This window comes from Pelophylax lessonae (assembly GCF_965119305.1).
Source record: "Pelophylax lessonae genome assembly, chromosome: 13".
In the NCBI taxonomy this organism is placed as follows: Eukaryota; Metazoa; Chordata; class Amphibia; order Anura; family Ranidae; genus Pelophylax; species Pelophylax lessonae.
In genome coordinates this window covers 204,629,012-204,649,739 of record NC_138780.1, presented here as the reverse complement: position 1 = coordinate 204,649,739, position 20,728 = coordinate 204,629,012, and the positions used below count along the sequence as shown (strand labels likewise).

At 44.2% G+C, this 20,728-nt stretch overlaps 2 protein-coding genes across 2 annotated transcripts in view; both read right to left on the bottom strand.

Moving 5' to 3' along the window:
- Nucleotides 1–20,728, bottom strand: part of LOC309569236 (alpha-1-antichymotrypsin-like) — a gene marked incomplete at its 3' end in the record, with an annotated part of 122,816 nt that overhangs the window by 13,924 nt on the left and 88,164 nt on the right. The gene's annotated exons all lie outside the window — the stretch shown is intronic.
- The window catches only part of LOC309569235 (uncharacterized protein), a gene marked incomplete at its 3' end in the record, with an annotated part of 42,754 nt that continues 38,269 nt past the window's right edge, over nucleotides 16,244–20,728 (bottom strand). Inside the window, exons 7-8 of the mRNA XM_082274987.1 lie at nucleotides 18,232–18,379; nucleotides 16,244–16,435 (exon numbers count right to left, since the gene is read on the bottom strand). Of these exons, the coding sequence (XP_082131113.1) occupies nucleotides 16,244–16,435; nucleotides 18,232–18,379 (340 nt within the window). The remainder of the gene's footprint in view (nucleotides 16,436–18,231; nucleotides 18,380–20,728) is intronic.

The following is a 20,728-nucleotide window of genomic DNA, read 5'->3' as shown; positions in this document are numbered from 1 at the left end:
TGGACCAGCTGTTCCCAGAGACCGAGGCTTCACGTCTGCAAATGTGAGCGTCAAAAGAAAATCCTCTTTATAAAGGCTGGAAAATTTTCCCTTAAGCTCAGATTACATTCCCCCCCGATTTTGTTGAATGCGAGACCTTTACTTCCAGGCTAAATAGGCATTAGGGCAACCCATTCATTATAGACCGACTGATACTAGCATAAAAAAAATGCTCTACCCTTAACAAAGTATAACTCATTAATACAATATCTTTTATCAATACAAATAAATCTTTATCAATATGAATACATATTGGAGGTGCAGCCATAGAACATTACCACCAAGTGATTTGGACCAATTCACAAAGCAAGGTCCATAAAGACATGGATGAGCGACACATGGACACTCCTAAACCTTGTGAACGGCCTTCCCAGAAGAGTTGAAGCTGTTATAGCTGCAAAGGGTGGAGCCAACTCAATATTGAACCCTACAGACTAAGACTGGGGATGCCATTACAATGATTGTAAAGGCAGAAGGTGCATTCTATGCATTAGGATAAAAAATGCCTTCTGTGTGTGGCAGCCCGCCCTCAGCTCCCCTAATACTTTCCTGAGCCCCAATTATAACTAAAAAGAGGGGGAGGTTTTTTTGAAATTCCAATGAGGAACCAAGGGAAACCAAGCCCAACGCAATAAAAGAAAGGGGACTTTAACGGGTGTAGAATGTGCAGGAGGTGAGCATATTGAGACAACAAAATTATATTATAAAATTATGGGCAATGCCACTGCTCTACTAACGCTCCACTGCCCTACTGACGTAATCTGCCCCCAACCCCCCCCCCCCCCCCCATTTTTTAAAAAAGATATAAAAAATGTAATTGTAAAAAATATAACAAAATTCAAATAAAAAAAGTAAAATAATAAAAATAGTATTGATACTGTCCCTTGCCCTCAAAGAAAAGGAGATGATCCATCCACTGCCCTACTGACACCATCTGCTCCCAACCCCCCCAACATCAACCCCCCTCCCCCCATTTTAAAAAAATATATAAAAAATTAAATTGTAAAAAATATAACAAAATTGAAATAAAAAAAAAAAAAAAGTAAAATAATAAAAATAGCATTGATACTGTCCCCTGCCCTCAAAGAAAAGGACATGATCCATTCACTGCCCTACTGACACCATCTGCTCCCAACCCCCCCCCCCCCCCCAACATCCCCCCCATTTTTAAAAAATATATATAAAAAATTAAATTGTAAAAAAAAATATAACAAAATTTTAAAGAAAAAAAAGTAAAATAATAAAACTAGTAATGATACTGTCCCCTGCCCTCAAAGAAAAGGACATGATCCATTCACTGCCCTACTGACACCATCTGTTCCCAACCCCGCCAACATCAACCCCCCCCCCACCCCCCCCCCCATTTTTAAAAAAATATATAAAAAATTAAATTGTAAAAAATATAACAGAGATTGAAATTAAAAAAAAAATAAATAAATAAAAATAGTATTAATATTGTCCCCTGCCCTCAAAGAAAAGGACATGATCCATCCACTGCCCTACTGACACCATCTGCTCCCACCCCCCCCCCAACATCCCCCCATTTTTAAAAAATATATATAAAAAATTAAATTGTAAAAAAAAAATATAACAAAATTTTAAAGAAAAAAAAGTAAAATAATAAAACTAGTAATGATACTGTCCCCTGCCCTCAAAGAAAAGGACATGATCCATCCACTGCCCTACTGACACCATCTGCTCCCAACCCCCCCCCCCCACATCCCCCCATTTTTAAAAAAATATATATAAAAAATTAAATTGTAAAAAAAAATATAACAAAATTTAAAGAAAAAAAAGTAAAATAATAAAAATAGTATTGATACTGTCCCCTGCCCTCAAAGAAAAGGAGATGATCCATCCACTGCCCTACTGACACCATCTGCTCCCAACCCCCCCAACATCCCCCTCCCCATTTTTAACAAAAAATATATAAAAAATGTAATTGTAAAAAATATAACAACATTTTAATTAAAAAAAGTAAAATAATAAAAATAGTATTGATACTGTCCCCTGCCCTCAAAGAAAAGGACATGATCCATCCACTGCCCTACTGACACCATCTGTTCCCAACCCCGCCAACATCAACCCACCCCCCCCCCCCATTTTTAAAAAAATATATAAAAAATATAACAGAGATTGAAATTAAAAAAAAAATAAATAAATAAAAATAGTATTGATATTGTCCCCTGCCCTCAAAGAAAAGGACATGATCCATCCACTGCCCTACTGACACCATCTGCTCCCACCCCCCCCCCCAACATCCCCCCATTTTTAAAAAATATATATAAAAAATCAAATTGTAAAAAAAAAATATAACAAAATTTTAAAGAAAAAAAAGTAAAATAATAAAACTAGTAATGATACTGTCCCCTGCCCTCAAAGAAAAGGACATGATCCATCCACTGCCCTACTGACACCATCTGCTCCCAACCCCCCCCCCCCCAACATCCCCCCATTTTTAAAAAAATATATATAAAAAATTAAATTGTAAAAAAAAATATAACAAAATTTAAAGAAAAAAAAGTAAAATAATAAAAATAGTATTGATACTGTCCCCTGCCCTCAAAGAAAAGGAGATGATCCATCCACTGCCCTACTGACACCATCTGCTCCCAACCCCCCCAACATCAACCCCCCTCCCCATTTTTAACAAAAAATATATAAAAAATGTAATTGTAAAAAATATAACAACATTTTAATTAAAAAAGTAAAATAATAAAAATAGTATTGATACTGTCCACTGCCCTCAAAGAAAAGGACATGATCTGGAGTGTAAACAATAACCACTTTACCCCCGGAAGATTTTGCTGCTCAATGACCAGGCCACTTTTTTCGACTTGGCACTGCGCAACTTTTACTGACAATTGCACGGTGGTGCGGCGCTGTACCCAAACAAAATTTGTGTCCTTTTTTCCCCCACAAACAGAGCTTTCTTAAGGTGGTATTTGATCACCTGTGCGCTTTTTATTTTTTGCGATATTAATAAAATAAGTGTGAAAATGTTGCGAAAATTTAACATTTTCTACTTTGACTGTTAAAAAATATCCAATATATCCAATTTCTGTCATATATTTAGGCCAACATGTATTTAGCTACATGTCTTTGACAAAAAAAATTCTCAATGAGCGTATTTTTATCCACTTTAAGACTGGAAGATTTTACCCCATTCCTGACCAGGCCATATTTTGCAATTCGGCACTGTGTTACTTTAACAGACAATTGCGCAGTCGTGCGACGCTGTACCCAAATGAAATTTATGTCCTTTTTTTCCCCACAAATAGAGCTTTCTTTTGGTGGTATTTGATCACCTGTGCGATTTTACATTTTTGAAAAGAAGAGCGACAATTTTGAAAAAAAAAACAACAATATTCTTCACATTCTGATATCTAACATTCCCAAAAAAAAAAAAATGTTAAAATCAATTTTTTTTTTAACATTTTAGGCCAATTTGTTTTCTGCTACATATTTTTGGTAAGAAAAAATCACAATAAGCGTAATTTTATTGGTTTGCGCAAAAGTTATCGCGTTTACTAACTACGGGAAAGATTTATGTCATTTTTATTGTTATTTTTTTACTAGTAATGGCAGCGATCTGCGATTATTTGGGGGACTGCGACATTGCCGCGGTAAGTAATTTGTTTTCATAAAAAAAAAAATTGTGTTTTTACTTTATTTATTTCCATAAAAAAAAGACCCTCCAAAATCCTCAGCAGCACCAGGCCCATGATGCTCTTAATCCGGCCCTGTCAACAGTAGATCCCTTCCAGCAGCAATTGAACCCCCACTTGTCAAACAATAGATCCCCCACAACAATGGATCCCCCAGTGACAATAGATCTCCCAGCAGCCAACCTCATTGTACCCTTCTGCACACTCAGCACACTTTGACATTACATACATTGAGTGCGGGGTGGGGTCGGACCGCGTTCCCCCCTCGTTCCCACTGAAAAAAAAAAAAACCCTGTATTATATTATTATCCTATTATATTTTATTTTTATTTATTTTATTATGGCATCACAGAGGGAGGAAGATAAGAAGATAAAGCCGAGGGAAGATAAGAAGATAAAGCAGAGGGAAGATAAGAAGATAAAGCCGAGGGAAGATAAGGAGTAATGCTGTATATATAAGAGCCGGTAGACCTTTATATAATAAAAGGTGATTTCTCTGCGGTGAGTGCGGGATTATACAAGGAATGGATTGGGTTACACGAATGGTAAAGAAGTATTGTCTGTGAGAAGGTAAAGACTTTGTATTGTTGGACTTTTAGGTTTATTAACACACAAATGACTTTGTCACATGAGATTATTGTCGCTGTGTAATTACAGTGGGTGGTAAATTCTGTGCAGAGGTTTATTGGCGGCAGCCGACCTACTATCAGTGACATTTATAGTAAGAGGCGTACAAAGGGCTTTCTATACTACGAGGGACTCAACCAATCCTGCTCATAGACTCTTTGCCTCCCTCCTGAATCTTAGAAAGTATTATTTCACCAAAAGAGTAGTTGATGCTTGGAATAGATTTCCATTAGTGGTAGTGAGTCAGTCAAAAGTAAGTGGATTCAAACATGCTTGGGGCAAACATAGATCTAGACTCTATAACAGGGATCCAGGGGCATAACTACAGGGGTTGCAGGGGTTGCAATTGCAACCGGGTCCCATGCCCCATGCTCCATGGCCTGTGCGGCTCCCCTGTACACCTGGATAGGAGGGGTGGCGGGGGCAGCATGTTGAGAAATCACTGTCCTCCTTTTTCCTCCGGTAGCTGCAGGAGGAAAATGGAGGAGATTGGTTCCTCTGTATGCTGCCCCCGCCACTCCTCCTATCCAGTTCACTCGTGTTCTGCTGTCTCTGGGCCCCTGTGTGCTCCCCTGCCCCCCCTACTGTGCTGCCCCCCCCCCCACTGTGCTCTCTTCCCTCCCCTGGTCCCCCCCCAACTGTGCTCCCCTCCCCCCCACTGTGCTCCCTCCCCTCTCCTGCCGGCTGCTGCAGGGGATGTGTCACAATAGAGAACCAGGAAGGGGTCGGTAAATATGTAATTTACCTGCTCATTCCTTTTCTGAATGGACAGAGTCATAGTCAGTGACATTGTAAAAAAATAAAATGATAAAAAATAATACAATTAAAATACCAAAAAATAAAAACTACTGACACCAGTGGGTGAACTTCCAGGGTCGCAAAGGTCACACTTGCGACCGGGCCCTGGCATTCCACCACCTTGGGGAGGCCCCAAGATGGCAGGAAGGGGGCCCACTCCAGAACTTGTGAAAGGGTCCCGCAGTGAGGGTAAAGGGCCCCGGGATCAGTGGGAAGAGCCCCAGGCTTGAAGAGAAGGGCCCCGTCTTCGTGGTTTCTTGCACCATGAAGGTTCTAGTTACGCCTCTGCAGGGGTCTTCAAACTACGGCCCTCCAGTTGTTCAGGAACTACAATTACCATCATTCCTAGTCATATCTGTGAATGTCAGAGTTTTACAATGCCTCATGGGATGTGTAGTTCCGCAACAGCTGGAGGGCCGTAGTTTGAGGATTCCTGATCTTTCTATACAAAACAAAGTAAAAACAAAAGAAACATCATATATAAAAATGGCAACAACACACATGCAGGTGGGAGCTCAATAATGCAACATTTACAGAAAGCTACCTAAGGAATATACTATCAGTGGCGGCTGGTGCTCCATCAGTTGGGGGGGGGGGGGCGGCAGACGGACCTACCCCCCCATATCACTCCAGCCTGCACCACCACATCTCTCCTGTCTGCCAGCCAGTCAGCTTTCTTACCTTGTTCCTCCAGAATGACAGGCAGCAGCGGCGGCTTTTACCCTCAGGCTCCTTCATGTCCCTTCTTGACGGCCGTCTCCTCCCCCCTTCTTGGCCAATAAGATGCCTTCTCCTTTTGACCAATCGGGAAACAGGTCTCAGGACCCGCTTCCTGATTGGCCGGGAGGAGAATCAGTGTGGCAATATTCATTTGCTATTGTCACACAACTGGGTGGACTCAGGTTGCAGTGCTCTGCGCCCCGAGGCCATCCTTTTTTTAAGCCTATTAAAGCCTCTGGCTCTAATCACGTGCTTCAAAAAAAAAAAATCCCCTATTGGAATCCATGCATCCGGTGCCCTGCATGTAGATTAGGGGGCCGGATGCATGGATGGGGGGGGCGGCGCCCCTGCGCCCCCAATGGACGGGTGGCCATTATATACTATACAGCTGAAAGTACAAGGACACTCCTCCGAATGATTGGTGTTTCCAGTAAATGATTCGGTTATTACTCCATCATACAAAGACATTGTAGACAATTGCGCTCTTCCATCCTTGTGGTAACAGTTTGGTGAAGACCCTTTTCTGTTCCGCCATGACTGTGCCCTGTGTACAAAGCCAACTCCATAAAGACATGGTGTGAACAATTTGGTGTGGAAAAAATTGAGTGACCTGAGAACCTCCAGAGAAAGTGGAAAGAACAAGGCCTACAAAGATTTAATGGAGCCTTGGTTGACCTAGGCCTAGAGGTCTCTTTTTATAGACAATTGTGCAAATTCCAACCTTGTGGTAAAAGTTTAGGGAAGACCCTTTTCTGTTCCGCCATAACCTGTGATGTGATTTTAATACTTTAATAAAATATTTCCCGTAGTTAGTAAACGCAATAGCTTTTGCGCAAACCAATCAAAATACGCTTATTGCGATTTTTTTTTTTTTTACCAAAAATATGTAGCAGAAAACAATATGGCCGAAAATGTTAAAAAATTTAGATTTTTACATTTTTTGGGGGGAATTTCATATAAAAAAATGTGAAAAATATTGTTATTTTTTCATAATTATTGCTTTTTTTGTTTATAGCCCAAAAAGTAAAAATTGCAGAGGTGATCAAATACCACCAAAAGAAAGCTCTGTTTGTGGGAAAAAAAGGATGTAAATTTCATTTGGGTACAGCGTCGCACGACCGCGCAATTGTCTGTTAAAATCACGCAGTGCTGAATCGCAAAAAAGGGCCTGGTCTTTGAGCAGCCAAATCCTCTGGGGCTTAAGTGGTTAAAAAAAAACACTGCACAAATACCGTGTGTCATAAAAAAAATTGCAAAATTGCAACAATCGCTATTTTATTCTCTAGGGCCTCTGCTAAATATATATATATATATATATATAATGTTTTTGGGTTCTAAGTAATTTTCTAGCAAAAAAATAATGATTTTTACTTGTAAACAAAAGTGCCAGAACAGGCCGGGTCATCAAGTGTATATTCTGCATGCGTCTTGTGGGGGACAAGTTTTATAATATGTACCCTGAGTTCAGCTTTAGTGTGGAATTATAGTCAAACAGCTGCTGTAAATACCTAAAAGTGAGGATTTTTTTTTACCTGTTAAAATATACTGAACAAAATTATAAACCCAACACTTGTTTTTTCCCCCATTTTTTATTAGCTGAACTCAAAGATCTAAGAAAACCGTGATTCATGCGTGAAGAGAACTCCTCTCCAACCTGCCAGACGCCATCCAATGTGAGCATTTACCCACTCAAGTTGGTTACGACGAGGAACTGCAGTCAGGTAGAGTCCCCGATGAGGACGACGAGCATGCAGATGGGCTTCCCTGAGACGCTTTCTGACAGAGGTCCTGGGCTGGTCTCAGACCATCTTGGAGGTGAAGATGCTGGATGTGGAGGTCCTGGGCTGGTCTCAGACCATCTTGGAGGTGAAGATGCTGGATGTGGAGGTCCAGGGCTGGTCTCAGACCATCTTGGAGGTGAAGATGCTGGATGTGGAGGTCCTGGGCTGGTCTCAGACCATCTTGGAGGTGAAGATGCTGGATGTGGAGGTCCCGGGCTGGTCTCAGACCATCTTGGAGGTGAAGATGCTGGATGTGGAGGTTCTGGGCTGGTCTCAGACCATCTTGGAGGTGAAGATGCTGGATGTGGAGGTCCAGGGCTGGTCTCAGACCATCTTGGAGGTGAAGATGCTGGATGTGGAGGTCCTGGGCTGGTCTCAGACCATCTTGGAGGTGAAGATGCTGGATGTGGAGGTCCTGGGCTGGTCTCAGACCATCATGGAGGTGAAGATGCTGGATGTGGAGGTCCTGGGCTGGTCTCAGACCATCTTGGAGGTGAAGATGCTGGATGTGGAGGTCCCGGGCTGGTCTCAGACCATCTTGGAGGTGAAGATGCTGGATGTGGAGGTCCCGGGCTGGTCTCAGACCATCATGGAGGTGAAGATGCTGGATGTGGAGGTCCCGGGCTGGTCTCAGACCATCTTGGAGGTGAAGATGCTGGATGTGGAGGTCCTGGGCTGGTCTCAGACCATCATGGAGGTGAAGATGCTGGATGTGGAGGTCTCGGGCTGGTCTCAGACCATCATGGAGGTGAAGATGCTGGATGTGGAGGTCCTGGGCTGGTCTCAGACCATCATGGAGGTGAAGATGCTGGATGTGGAGGTCCTGGGCTGGTCTCAGACCATCTTGGAGGTGAAGATGCTGGATGTGGAGGTCCTGGGCTGGTCTCAGACCATCTTGGAGGTGAAGATGCTGGATGTGGAGGTCCTGGGCTGGTCTCAGACCATCATGGAGGTGAAGATGCTGGATGTGGAGGTCCTGGGCTGGTCTCAGACCATCATGGAGGTGAAGATGCTGGATGTGGAGGTCCTTGGCTGGTCTCAGACCATCTTGGAGGGGAAGATGCTGGATGTGGAGGTCCTTGGCTGGTCTCAGACCATCTTGGAGGTGAAGATGCTGGATGTGGAGGTCCTGGGTTGGTGTGGTTACTCGTGGTCTGCGGTTGTGAGGCCGGTTGGATGTACTGCCAAATTCTCTGAAACTCCTTTGGTGTTAGGACTGCAGTTAAAACAGGGTGCCATGTAGTGGCCCTGCAGCTTACACATGCGTTTGCAAATGTGTGTCAACTAAACCCCTGTTCTTTATTTATATCATGAGACAGGTCTACTTGGTTGGTGGCAGACTGGAGGGTGAGTACATCAGACTGGGGGCTGGCTGGCTTCCATGCACCTCTCTTAATCCTTTTCAATTCGTTTTTTTCTGATACAGGGATGGAGACTCTGGGCATTACCTGCTGGTGTCTCACCTAAAGTCCCACATAGCCCACATTGTTTATGTAACCAGGGATGGAGGCACCTTGCCTACAGGCTGGTGCTTCATTTAAAGTCCCACCGTGCGATTTTCATGCGTTTTTTGGTGGATGCAGTCTGATTTGACCCCAGTTTTTTCATATACAGGGATGGAGACCATAGCATGACCTGCTTGTCTCATGTAAAGTCCCAAATATTTTATGAAATTAGGGATGGAGGCACTGTGCTTTACAGGCCAATTGCCTCATATAAAGTCCCAATCTGTGTTTTACACTGCATCCGCCAAGGGGTTGGAGGTGTATGCTTCTCAGCTGGTCGTTTTCAGTTTGTACCATCGCATAACATCGCATTAGAGTTTTGAGAAACTAGACCAGTCATGGATGCAGGGCCAGATTAACGTAGGGGCTATTGGAGCTGCAGCTCCAGGCCCCTACCTTTTATATAGGCCCCGGGTTTGCCATATTCACTGTTACCGCTCTTCTGTCACTTGTAAACACAGAAGTCTGGCTTCTATGCTCGCTTCCCCAGGCAGCACCCTCAGAACCTCCCCACACAGCATGAAGGCCGGACAAGGAGGGACAGTTGCCGATGCATGGATGTGTTTATGGGCTTCAGAGACAGCATCCCATGTTGAATTAGGCATGCATGGCTGCACCCTTCCTCCTCTGGGTGCATGGCAAGGCACGGCCCTTAAGGCCCTTCAAAATCCTCAGCACCAAGCCCATGATGCTCTTAATCCGGCCTTGCATGGATGGGGATGGGTTGGGGGAGGTTTGGGCTGCTCCCTCCCACCTGCCTCCTATCCATCCATTAGCAGCCATGTGCTCCCATTGTGGAGACACTCAAATTAAAAGTGTTAGGACTGCAGGTAAAACAGGGTGCCGTGTAGTGGCCCTGCAGCTTACACATGCGTTTGCAAATGTGTGTCAACTAAACCCCTGTTCTTTATTTATATCATGAGACAGGTCTACTTGGTTGGTGGCAGACTGGAGGGTGAGTACATCAGACTGGGGGCTGGCTGGCTTCCATGCACCTCTTTTAATCCTTTTCAATTAGTTTTTTCTGATACAGGGATGGAGACGCTGGGCATAACTGCTGGTGTCTCACCTAAAGTCCCACATAGCCCATATTGTTTCATACCTCCCAACAGTCCCGGATTCCGCGGGACTGTCCCGCAATTTTAAGTAAGTCCCGGGGTCCCGCAGAGCTGGGCAGAAGTCCCGGAACCCAATGTTGGAACAAGTTCCAACACTGGGTTCCACTCAGTAGTAGTATACTCAGTGGTTGTGTGTGCTCTCACACACAGCACCAAGCAAGGATTACTACATGCAAAGCTTTCTCTTTGTCCCCCCTGCCCCCCTCCTCAGTCCAGACATTAGTTGCTAGGACCGCCGGCGTCCTGGCAACTGATGACACAATGTTCAGGGCGTCCAAGCTCCGCCCCCCGCCTTCCTCTTCCGCTCGGCTCCCGCTTTGTGCCTATCAACTCCCTGGTCTGCACTCCGCAGCTCTGCCTCTGGTAAGAAGTCCCTGTCCCTGTAGCTTCTGTCTGTGTAAAAGGGAGCGCCGGGCACCCAGGGCATGATTTGCCCCACGTTTGCTGGTGGGTGCCCTTGGTCCTGGCACCACAACCGCCTGCATTGTTTTTTTTTTTTTTTTTTTCGTTCCGTAGGCTTCTCTCCCTGCCTGTCAGGGCTGTAGCTGGGAGCCGAGTGAAGTGCTGTTAAACTCCTCCTCGGCTCTCTGCTACAGCCCTGACAGTCGGAGTTAAGTGGCACTGCACTGTCACTTCTCTATTCACTGATTGCCGGTCTGATTCTCCTCTCCTTCTCTATACAATATCCTGAAGCCAGGCTGTATCCCCTCTCACTGATCATCAGTGAACATAGAAGAGAGGGGATACAGCCTGGCTTCAGGATATTGTATAGAGAGAAGGAAAGGTGATCAGTGAATAGAGAAGTGAGAGATACAGGCTCCTGGTCAGTGAATAGGGAGAAGAAGAGATTCACACTGCTGTGGTGAAAAGAGAAGAGAGGGGTGCACTGCAGGCTTCTGACCACTGTAACACCCCCATTGCATGTGTCAGAGGAGGGGGGTCTATTACTGAGTGCTGGTTACTGAGCACAGTCTAATGCTGATGCCTATTGGGATGTCCAGTCATATTTGTACACTTGTTGTAACAGGACAGTGGAGGCAAGACTAAAAAAATGGAGGTTGTTATTCTATCTGGATGTAAAGTAACACTTAAAAGAAGTGGACTCCCCGCGCCTGGCGTTTAAATTAAATAGATAATAATAAAAGGTGAATAATGATAAAAATATTAAAAATAATAATAACAGCAGCAGCAGTAGTAAAAAAGTTGTATGAAAGAAATAGACCTATTTGGGCTATCTGCATCGCATGCTAAATTATTGTGCAAACAATATGAAAATATATAATATATGATAGATATTAAATAAATATATTATCCCAATGCTTGATTAATAAAGTGCGAATAATAAAAATTAAAAATTTTAAGCTGGGGGGGGGGAGAGTGTAGCTGGAGAAGGGATGGAGCTAGGGGGTGTATGGAGCTAGGGTGGGCATTTGGGGTGTATGGAGCCTGGGGGGGGGGGGGTTATGGAGCTGGGGTGGGCATTTGGGGTGTATAGAGCCGGTGAGGGGGTGGATGGAGCTGGGGTGGGCATTTGGGGCGTATAGAGCTGGGGGGGTGGATGGAGCTGGGATGGGCATTTGGGGTTTATAGAGCTGGGGGGGTGGATGGAGCAGGGGTGGGCATTTGGGGTGTATAGAGCTGGGGGGGGTGGATGGAGCTCGGGTGGGCATTTGGGGTGTATAGAGCTGGGGGGGGTGGATGGAGCTGGGATGGGCATTTGGGGTGTATAGAGCTGAGGGTGGATGGAGCTGGGGTGGGCATTTGGGGTGTATAGAGCTGGGGGGGTGGATGGAGCTGGGCATTTGGGGTGTATAGAGCTGGGGGGGTGGATGGAGCTGGGATGGGCATTTGGGGTGGATAGAGCTGGGGGGTGGATGGTGCAGAGTCCGACCCCTGCATTCTGTACATTACATACTCCTGTCACCTGCATTCTGTACATTACATACTCCTGTCCCCTGCATTCTGTACATTACATACTCCTGTCCCCTGCATTCTGTACATTACACACTCCTGTCTCCTGCATTCTGTACAATACATACTCCTGTCTCCTGCATTCTGTACATTACACACTCCTGTCTCCTGCATTCTGTACATTACATACTCCTCTCCCCTGCATTCTGTACATTACACACTCCTGTCTCCTGCATTCTGTACATTACATACTCCTGTCCCCTGCATTCTGTATATTACATACTCCTGTCTCCTGCATTCTGTACATTACATACTCCTGTCCCCTGCATTCTGTACATTACATACTCCTGTCTCCTGCATTCTGTACATTACATACTCCTCTCCCCTGCATTCTGTACATTACACACTCCTGTCTCCTGCATTCTGTACATTACATACTCCTGTCCCCTGCATTCTGTATATTACATACTCCTGTCTCCTGCATTCTGTACATTACATACTCCTGTCTCCTGCATTCTGTACATTACATACTCCTGTCCCCTGCATTCTGTATATTACATACTCCTGTCTCCTGCATTCTGTACATTACATACTCCTGTCTCCTGCATTCTGTACATTACATACTCCTGTCTCCTGCATTCTGTACATTACACTCTCCTGTACTATATACACAATACTGTACATTATATACTTCTCACTAAAGTCTTCATTGTCTCAACAGTTGCTGGTTGCTATGCAGTCTCTGACTATTTTAATGAAGTTCTTCTTTAAGGTAGGCTGAGAAATCAAAGCATATTTTATGAGTACTAGGAAGTCTGGGTTTTGTTTACCCTATCCCTTAAGCCCCTCCCACTGCTAAGCAATTGGCCACACCCACAATTTTCCTCTTTCAGTGTCCCTCATTGCGAAGTTCAAAAGTTGGGAGGTATGTTGTTTATGGTAGAGAAATGAACATTCAATTCACAGGCAACAGCTCTGGTGGACATTCCTGCAGTCAGCATGACAATTGCACGCTCCCTCAAAACTTGTGACATCTGTGGCATTGTGCTGTGTGATAAAACTGCACATTTTAGAGTGGCCTTTTATTGTGGGCAGCCTGAGGCACACCTGTGCAAAAATCATGCCGTCTAATCAGCATCTTGATATGTCCCACCTGTGAGGTGGACGGATTATCTCGGCAAAGGAGAAGTGATCACTAACACAGATTTACACAGATTTGTGAAGAATATTGGAGAGAAATCGGCCTTCTGTGTACATAGAAAAAGTCTGAGATCTTTGAGTTCAGCTCATGAAAAATGAGGGCAAAAACAAAAGTGTTGCGTTTATAATTTTGTTCATTGTATTTGTGATTCTGTTCAGCCAATCTTGTGACTTCTACACTTGTACACTAATGCCTCGTACACACGCAACGATTATCGGCCGACCGATCGTCCGACTTTTGTCCAGAGTGGTGTTGTGTTGGTTGGAATGTGCCTGGACTGCACACGAATTTTCTTGGCCAACAAAAATCTACTTCAGAAGTGATGTCATGTGCTGGTTTACTTTCCGTGTGTTTTTTCTGCTCTGAGCATGCCCAGTCTTGCTCATCAGATTTTTGTCTGCCGAAATCTGTACTGACTGACGGAAAATCGGCCGTTGTGCTGGCGGCCAACAAAAATTTTATAGCCTGCACACCAGATTTTTTTCGGCCGAAAAGTCAGAGTCGGTTGTCGGAAGCATAGTACTAACAAGCCGAAAATCGGCCGATCGGACGTTGGCCGAAAATTCACGCCCAATTATCGACGCGTGTGTACGAGGCTTAAGTCCACTTTTGTGAGAAAAAAAAAAAAATGAAGCTTAAAAAAAAAAAAAAAATGCAACATATACAATTTCTACACAGGCCATATTTTCATTTAATTTTATTAAAAATTACCATTCCTTTTCAGTCTGCAGCAAATATAATTTTCGGTAAATTTCAATGCAATACGGCAACCTGGAGGCGTTCTGTACAAAGTTAACCACTTCCATACTGCCCGCCGTCCTATGACGTCCTTAGGTTTGAGTGGTTACATCTGAATGACGGATGCAGCTGCCGGCATAATTCAGATATCTTTTTTTTTTTTCTGCCAGCAAATTCCTTAACTGTAAAAACAATCATATTGGCAGTTCAGCCGCTTGATTGTTTTCACAGGTGGCGGGAGGGGACGTCCCCCTCTCCCGCTGCCCTCCAGTGCTTCTACCGGATCGCCCATTGGATTGGCGAGTGAAGGAAGGAATCTGCCAGAGGTTTACCATAGAGCTGAGAGAGGACCAGATGGTCCCCTGCAGTCTCTATGACTCTCAGAGGCAGGGCCCAACGTTATGATGTCACTTCCGGCCCTGGCAGTTGTAAACACTGCAGTGTGTTCAGGTGGAAAGCCAGAGTTTTTTTTTTTTATCTCAGGCTTTCCAGTCTAGAGGAGAGATGTGTGGTCCTATGGACCCCAGATCTCACTGTAAAGGGGATCTGTCATGCCCTATTCCTATTACAAGGGATGTTTATATAATGCCCCCATCATTGGTGTCAGTGGGAGGAATAGTGCCTCATTGTTGATGTCAGTGGGAGGAATAGTGCCTCATTGTTGGTGTCAGTGGGAGGAATAGTGTCCCATCATTGGTATCAATGGAAGGAATTGTGCCCCATCGTTGATGTCAGTGGGATGAATTGTGGCCTTTTGATGGTGTCAGTGGGAGAAACAGTACCCATCATCGGTATCAATGGAAGGAATTATGCCTCATGTTGGTGTCAATGGAAAGAATTCTGCCCCATTGTATGTGTTAGTGGGAGGAATTTTGGCCTTTTGATGGTACCCATTGTGGGTCTCAGAGGGAGGAATAGTGGCCCATTGTTGGTGTCAATGGAAGGAATTATGCCCTATTGTTGATGTCAATGGAAGGAATTATGCCCCATTGTTGGTGTCTTGTGCCCCATTGTTGGGGTCAGTGGGCGGAATTGTGCCCTTTTGATGGTGTCAGTGGGAGGAATAGTACCCATTGTTGGGGTCAGTGGGAGGAAAAGTGGCCCATCGTTCCTATCAATGGAAGGAAATATGCCCCATTGTTGGTGTCTTGTGCCCCATCGTTGGTGTCAGTGGGTGGAATTGTGCCCCATCATTGGTGTCAGTGGGAGGAATAGTACCCATTGTTGGTGTCAGTGGGAGGAATAGTACCCATTGTTGGTGTCAGTGGGAGGAATAGTGCCCATTGTTGGTGTCAGTGGGAGGAATAGTGCCCATTGTTGGTGTCAGTGGGAGGAATAGTGCCCCATTGTTGGTGTCAGTGGGAGGAATAGTGCCCATTGTTGGTGTCAGTGGGAGGAATAGTGCCCATTGTTGGTGTCAGTGGGAGGAATAGTGCCCATTGTTGGTGTCAGTGGGAGGAATAGTACCCATTGTTGGTGTCAGTGGGAGGAATAGTACCCATTGTTGGTGTCAGTGGGAGGAATAGTGCCCATTGTTGGTGTCAGTGGGAGGAATAGTGCCCCACTGTTGGTATCAGCGACAGGAATTATGCCCCATTGTTAGTGTCAGTGGATGGAATGGTGTCCCAACGGCTGGATAAAGACAAGCAAAGTGCTGCATCCGGCCCCAGGGCTGCAGTTTGGAGACCACTGCCATACACCATCTCCAAAATTTACCAAAATGTCCTGATTATCACTGAAATTCCAGGAAAATGAAACGTCCTATTTTCACTCATTTCTACTTTTCAGAAGAAGAAAGTTTTTTTTTTTTTTTTTTTGGTGAATATGGAATATCACATACAACCTTTTGGCAAATGTATTGAAATAAAATGTACTCCACCATTGGGCCCAGGGCCTTAAAGGAAAGTATAGTTTATTTTCAGCAGGCAACTATTTTTTGATGTTTATCATTTATCATAAAATTATTTGTTACCTTTTTTAAAGTATTCCTTGTATATTGTGTTATAATTTTGAGAATTACATTTTTAAAAATCTGACTATATGACAAACTGGCTGCAGAATATACAGCTTTTATTTATTGAGTTTTATTGAACCCTCTGGAATATTCCGTTGGTGTAAGGCGCGGTATTCTTCTGGTTTATTTCTGGGAAGGATTCATCACAGTGGCCATGAAGAGAATGCTGTTGGTTTTGTGCTCACAGATAATAGAAATGAATGGGCGGTTAATTTTTATCTTTTCGAATAGCGATAATGGAATCATTTCCATGGCGGTGGCTCCGGCAGCCACTGTCCCCTTTTCATCCACATCTAGGACAGCCTTGTGTACGGCCTAAAATATAATAATAGACATAATAGCATCAGCAAATTATCAGCAAATACAGGTTACATTTTAACCACTTTACCGCTGCTCGCTAGAGCTTTACTGCGGCAAAGTGGCTCGATAACGTCTGACGACATAGACCTACGTCGCCAGACATTCCCCTCTCTCGGTGGCGCGCGCGCGCTGCCGGAGGCTCGCTCCCGCTGTATTCAGTCACAGTGGGAGTCGGGCCAGGGGAGGAGCGGCGGTGATCACCGCCGCTCTTCCCCGATCGTCAGGGATCTAGTGTGGATATCCGCCCGCTTGTGTAAACAGAGCGGGCGGATCTCCTAAGTGACAGACAGTGACAGATTGCAGGGTTCAGCATAGCTCAACCTGCGATCTGTCCTTGTGTCACTCAGTCCCCTCCCCCCCACACACGTCAGTAAGCACCAGGCATACATTAACCCCTCCCTCTCCAATAAAAATGAACCCCTTCCCTGCCAGTGTCATTTTTACAGTAACAGTGAATATGTATAGCACTGATTACTGCAGTAATGTCACTGGTAACCCCAAAAGTGTCAAAAATGTCAGTCAAGGGTCCGATCTGTCCGCCGCAATGTTGCAGTCCCGCAAAAAAAAAAACGCAGATCGCCGCCATTACTCGTTAAAAAAAAAAACACCAAAAATGACAGAAATCTTTCCCTTAGTTAGTAAACGTGATAACTTTTGCGTAAACCAATCAAAATACGCTTATTGCAATTTTTTTTTTTTTTACCAAAAATATGTAGCAGAAAACAAATTGGCCTAAAATGTGAAAAAATTTTGATTTTTACATTTTTTTGTAGTAATTTCATATAGCAGAATGTGAAAAATATTGTTTTTTTTTTTTTTTCAGAATTGTCGCACTTTCTTTGTTTAAAGAGAAAAAAATAAAAATTGCACAGGTGATCAAATACCACCAAAAGAAAACTCTGTGGGGAAAAAAGGACATCAATTTTATTTAGGTACAGCATCGCACGACCGTGTAATTGTAAAATAACGCAGTGCCGAATCGCAAAATATGGCCTGGTCATTAAGGGGGCAAATCCTTCCGGTTCAGAAGTGGTTAATAGGGGTAAGTCTTCCCAATGTCCACAAGTGTATGGAGCATTCTTCCCACTGACCATCACACCAATGTACCATGAGTTGAAGATATAGTCAATTTTATCAGGGGTTCCCCAAGACCAGGAAGTTATTTCAAGGGTTCCTCGGTGTTGAAAAAAGTTGAGTAAGGCTGGGTTAAAGTAAGGGAGTGCTTTATTGCAAAAAATAGCCTGGTCATAAAGGGGAGTAAACCTTCCGGAGGTCAAGTGGTTAAACATTGCGCCAAAAGCCACATACATATCCTTAAAATGTAAAAAAAATATTCAGGAGTGATAATAAGCCTCCGTTCACACTAGGTCGCTCCGACTTAGGGGGCGACCTGTGAAGTCGCATGCAGCGCGACTTCGGCGCGACTTGCACGGACTTCATAAAATGAATGTCTATGCAAGTCGCCTCCAGGTCGCCCCGAAGTATTACAGGACCCTTTTTCTAAGTCGGAGCGACTTGTGTCGCTCCTATTGGAACGGCTCCTGTACTACATAGTGGGAGCATGAGGACCGCGACTTGTCAGGCTAACAAGCCGCCTGACAAGTAGGATCAATGTGAATGCGGTGTAGCAAATTGACCTACACTTTGTCTGCTACATTTGGTCTGAGCATCTTTCCTCAATGACCTCTGGTTAACCCCCTTCTTAACCCTTCTCCATTTTATTTCCAAATTCTACAAAGAAAAACTCTTACCTTTCCAACTTTTAGGCAAATATCTTGAGTGATTCCGGGGAACTTGGCATCTTTGGAGAAGGCAGTTCTGATGCCAATTGCACGCAAAACATCCTTTAGGTTTATGGTTGAACTGATAGAGAATTTAGGCACAGAGAGTTCAATGTACCTACAAAGGAAAATAATAGTCCTCATCAAGCCCAAGTGGACCAATACTGATCGAGACATCAGTCATTGTGATAAATTGGAGCAACTCCAATCGAAAAGCCAAATATACAGTTGAGGCTCTTAAGCCCCGTACACACGGGTCGAAATTCGGCCGGGAATTTTCGTCCGACGACCGATCGGCCTGTTAGATTTCGGCTTGTTAGTATGATGCTTCCGACAACCGACTCCGACTTTTTGGCTGAAAAAAATCTGGTGTGCAGGCTATAAAATTTTTGTCCTCCATCAAAACACGTCCGATTTTCGTGCAGTCAGTACAGATTTCGACAGGGAAAAATCTTATGAGCAAGACTGGGCATTCTCAGAGAAGAAAGAACACAAAGAAAGCAAACCAGCACATGACATCACTTCTGAAGTAGAATTTTATCATGCGGGAAAATTCGTGTGCAGTCTAGGCACATTCCAACCAACAAAACACCACTCTGGACAAAAGACGGACGACCGGTCGGCGGAAATTCGTTGCGTGTGTACGAGGCTTTAGTCTACTGAACCTGGCAAAAGATTTATGAAGCCATTCGTGAAAGGTTCCCAACATTGGATAGCAGTCTGAAGAGTTGGGCAACTTCAAGTAAAATGCTCCTTTATTTAAAGCTAGTCTCAAATATTTAGACCAAGGTTTCTCAACCAGGATTCCATGGAACCCTAGGGTTCCTCCAGAGGTTCCTTGAGCAATGAGCAATTTCTGCTCACTGACACCATTGATCTTTGTAGCTTTCTGAAAAGTGGTAATTCTTCCCAATGACCACCACACTAATGTATCATGAGTTGTAGATATAGTCATTTCTAGCAGGGGTTCCCTGAGACCTGAAAATTATTTCAAGGGTTCTTCTGTGTTGAAAAGTTTGAGGAAGACTTCTTTAGATTCACCAATATCCATGTCGCAAGAGAGATTTGAATTCAATGGATTGGCTTTCACATAGTACTGTTGATAATACTACCGTTATCCACTTGTATTATGGCGCTTTTCCAATGCATGGAACCGAACGGTTCGGCTCGCTTTTGTGCTTTTCCACTGCTGGTACAGCATGGTACGGTGTAGGTACGGTTCGGTACGGTACGGCGGCGCTTTTCCACTGCATGGAACTGAATGGTACGGCTCTCAAAAACAGTACCACCTCGATTGTGGTTCCAAGAGGTACCATATCCCACAATCCTTTGCATGCAGTCACTACTAGCCACTGATTAGTCAGAGAATCCCACCCACCCCGTTGTTATCCCACCCACTTAACTTTAGTACTACTTTAGTGGAAAAGCAAACCATACCGTACCGTACCGAACCGTTCCAACACCGTACCATGCAGTACCAGCAGTGGAAGAGCAAACTCGGCCAAGCAGGGCCAAGCAGGGCCGAGTAGAGCCGAGCCGGTACTTGCAGTGAAAAAGTGCCAATACAATCTAATTTCACAATCTCCATTAGGTTCAAAATGTAACTTCTAGCACTCCTTCTTTTCCCACACCACCTGCCCCCCTCCCCCTCCTAAAAAACAAAATGGTACTAATCATAATACTAATCACCATGTCTTATATCTTCTACTTTCTTCTTTGTAGGAGGATCATCGCTGGCTGGGTGGAGTGGACACCTCCCTTGACTGTCCAGCAGAAGGTTCCTCTGAAGCCTCCAGCGGCTGATGATGGTCATACCCAGAAGCAGAACCACTGAAGAAGGTTGATGGCCGGAGGAGTTAGAGGAGTAAAAAAGAGTTTCAAAAGGTATCTTTTTAACCTCCTTATACTGGCCGTACGCATATATGTGGCCTCTTAGCAGGTTGTCTTTAACGATTCGTGAGGCCACATACATGCCTCCCAAATGTAAACGTTGCTGTGTTGAGAGCACGGGCCCTGCATGCTCCAAGCACAGTTACCAGCACAGCTACCTGTGATTGGGAGCTTTCCAGTCATGTGACTTCTGTTGACAGCCCATCACAGCGGTTACATAATTGGAATTCCTGCCAAAGGCCGGAAAGGTGGCGGCAGGAAAGGGTTAAAAAAAATGACTGGACACTGACTGGTGACAGTATGAAAAAAAAATATATTTTGTTTTAATTTTTACATTTTTATTATTTTTTTATTACATTTTTTTTTTTATTTGTTTTTTAACACACTATGACCAGGGCAATGCCTTGTTACCATAGTAACACTGCACTACTCTATGGAAGTGATCAGGACTTTTTTTTTTTTTTATTGCTTATACCAGCTTATTTCATTGGTATAAGCACCCATTTTTTATCAAGTGAAACTGATTCATTCAGTGTCTTTTGTTGTGATTAGCTGTGATTGGCCAAACCTAATCACA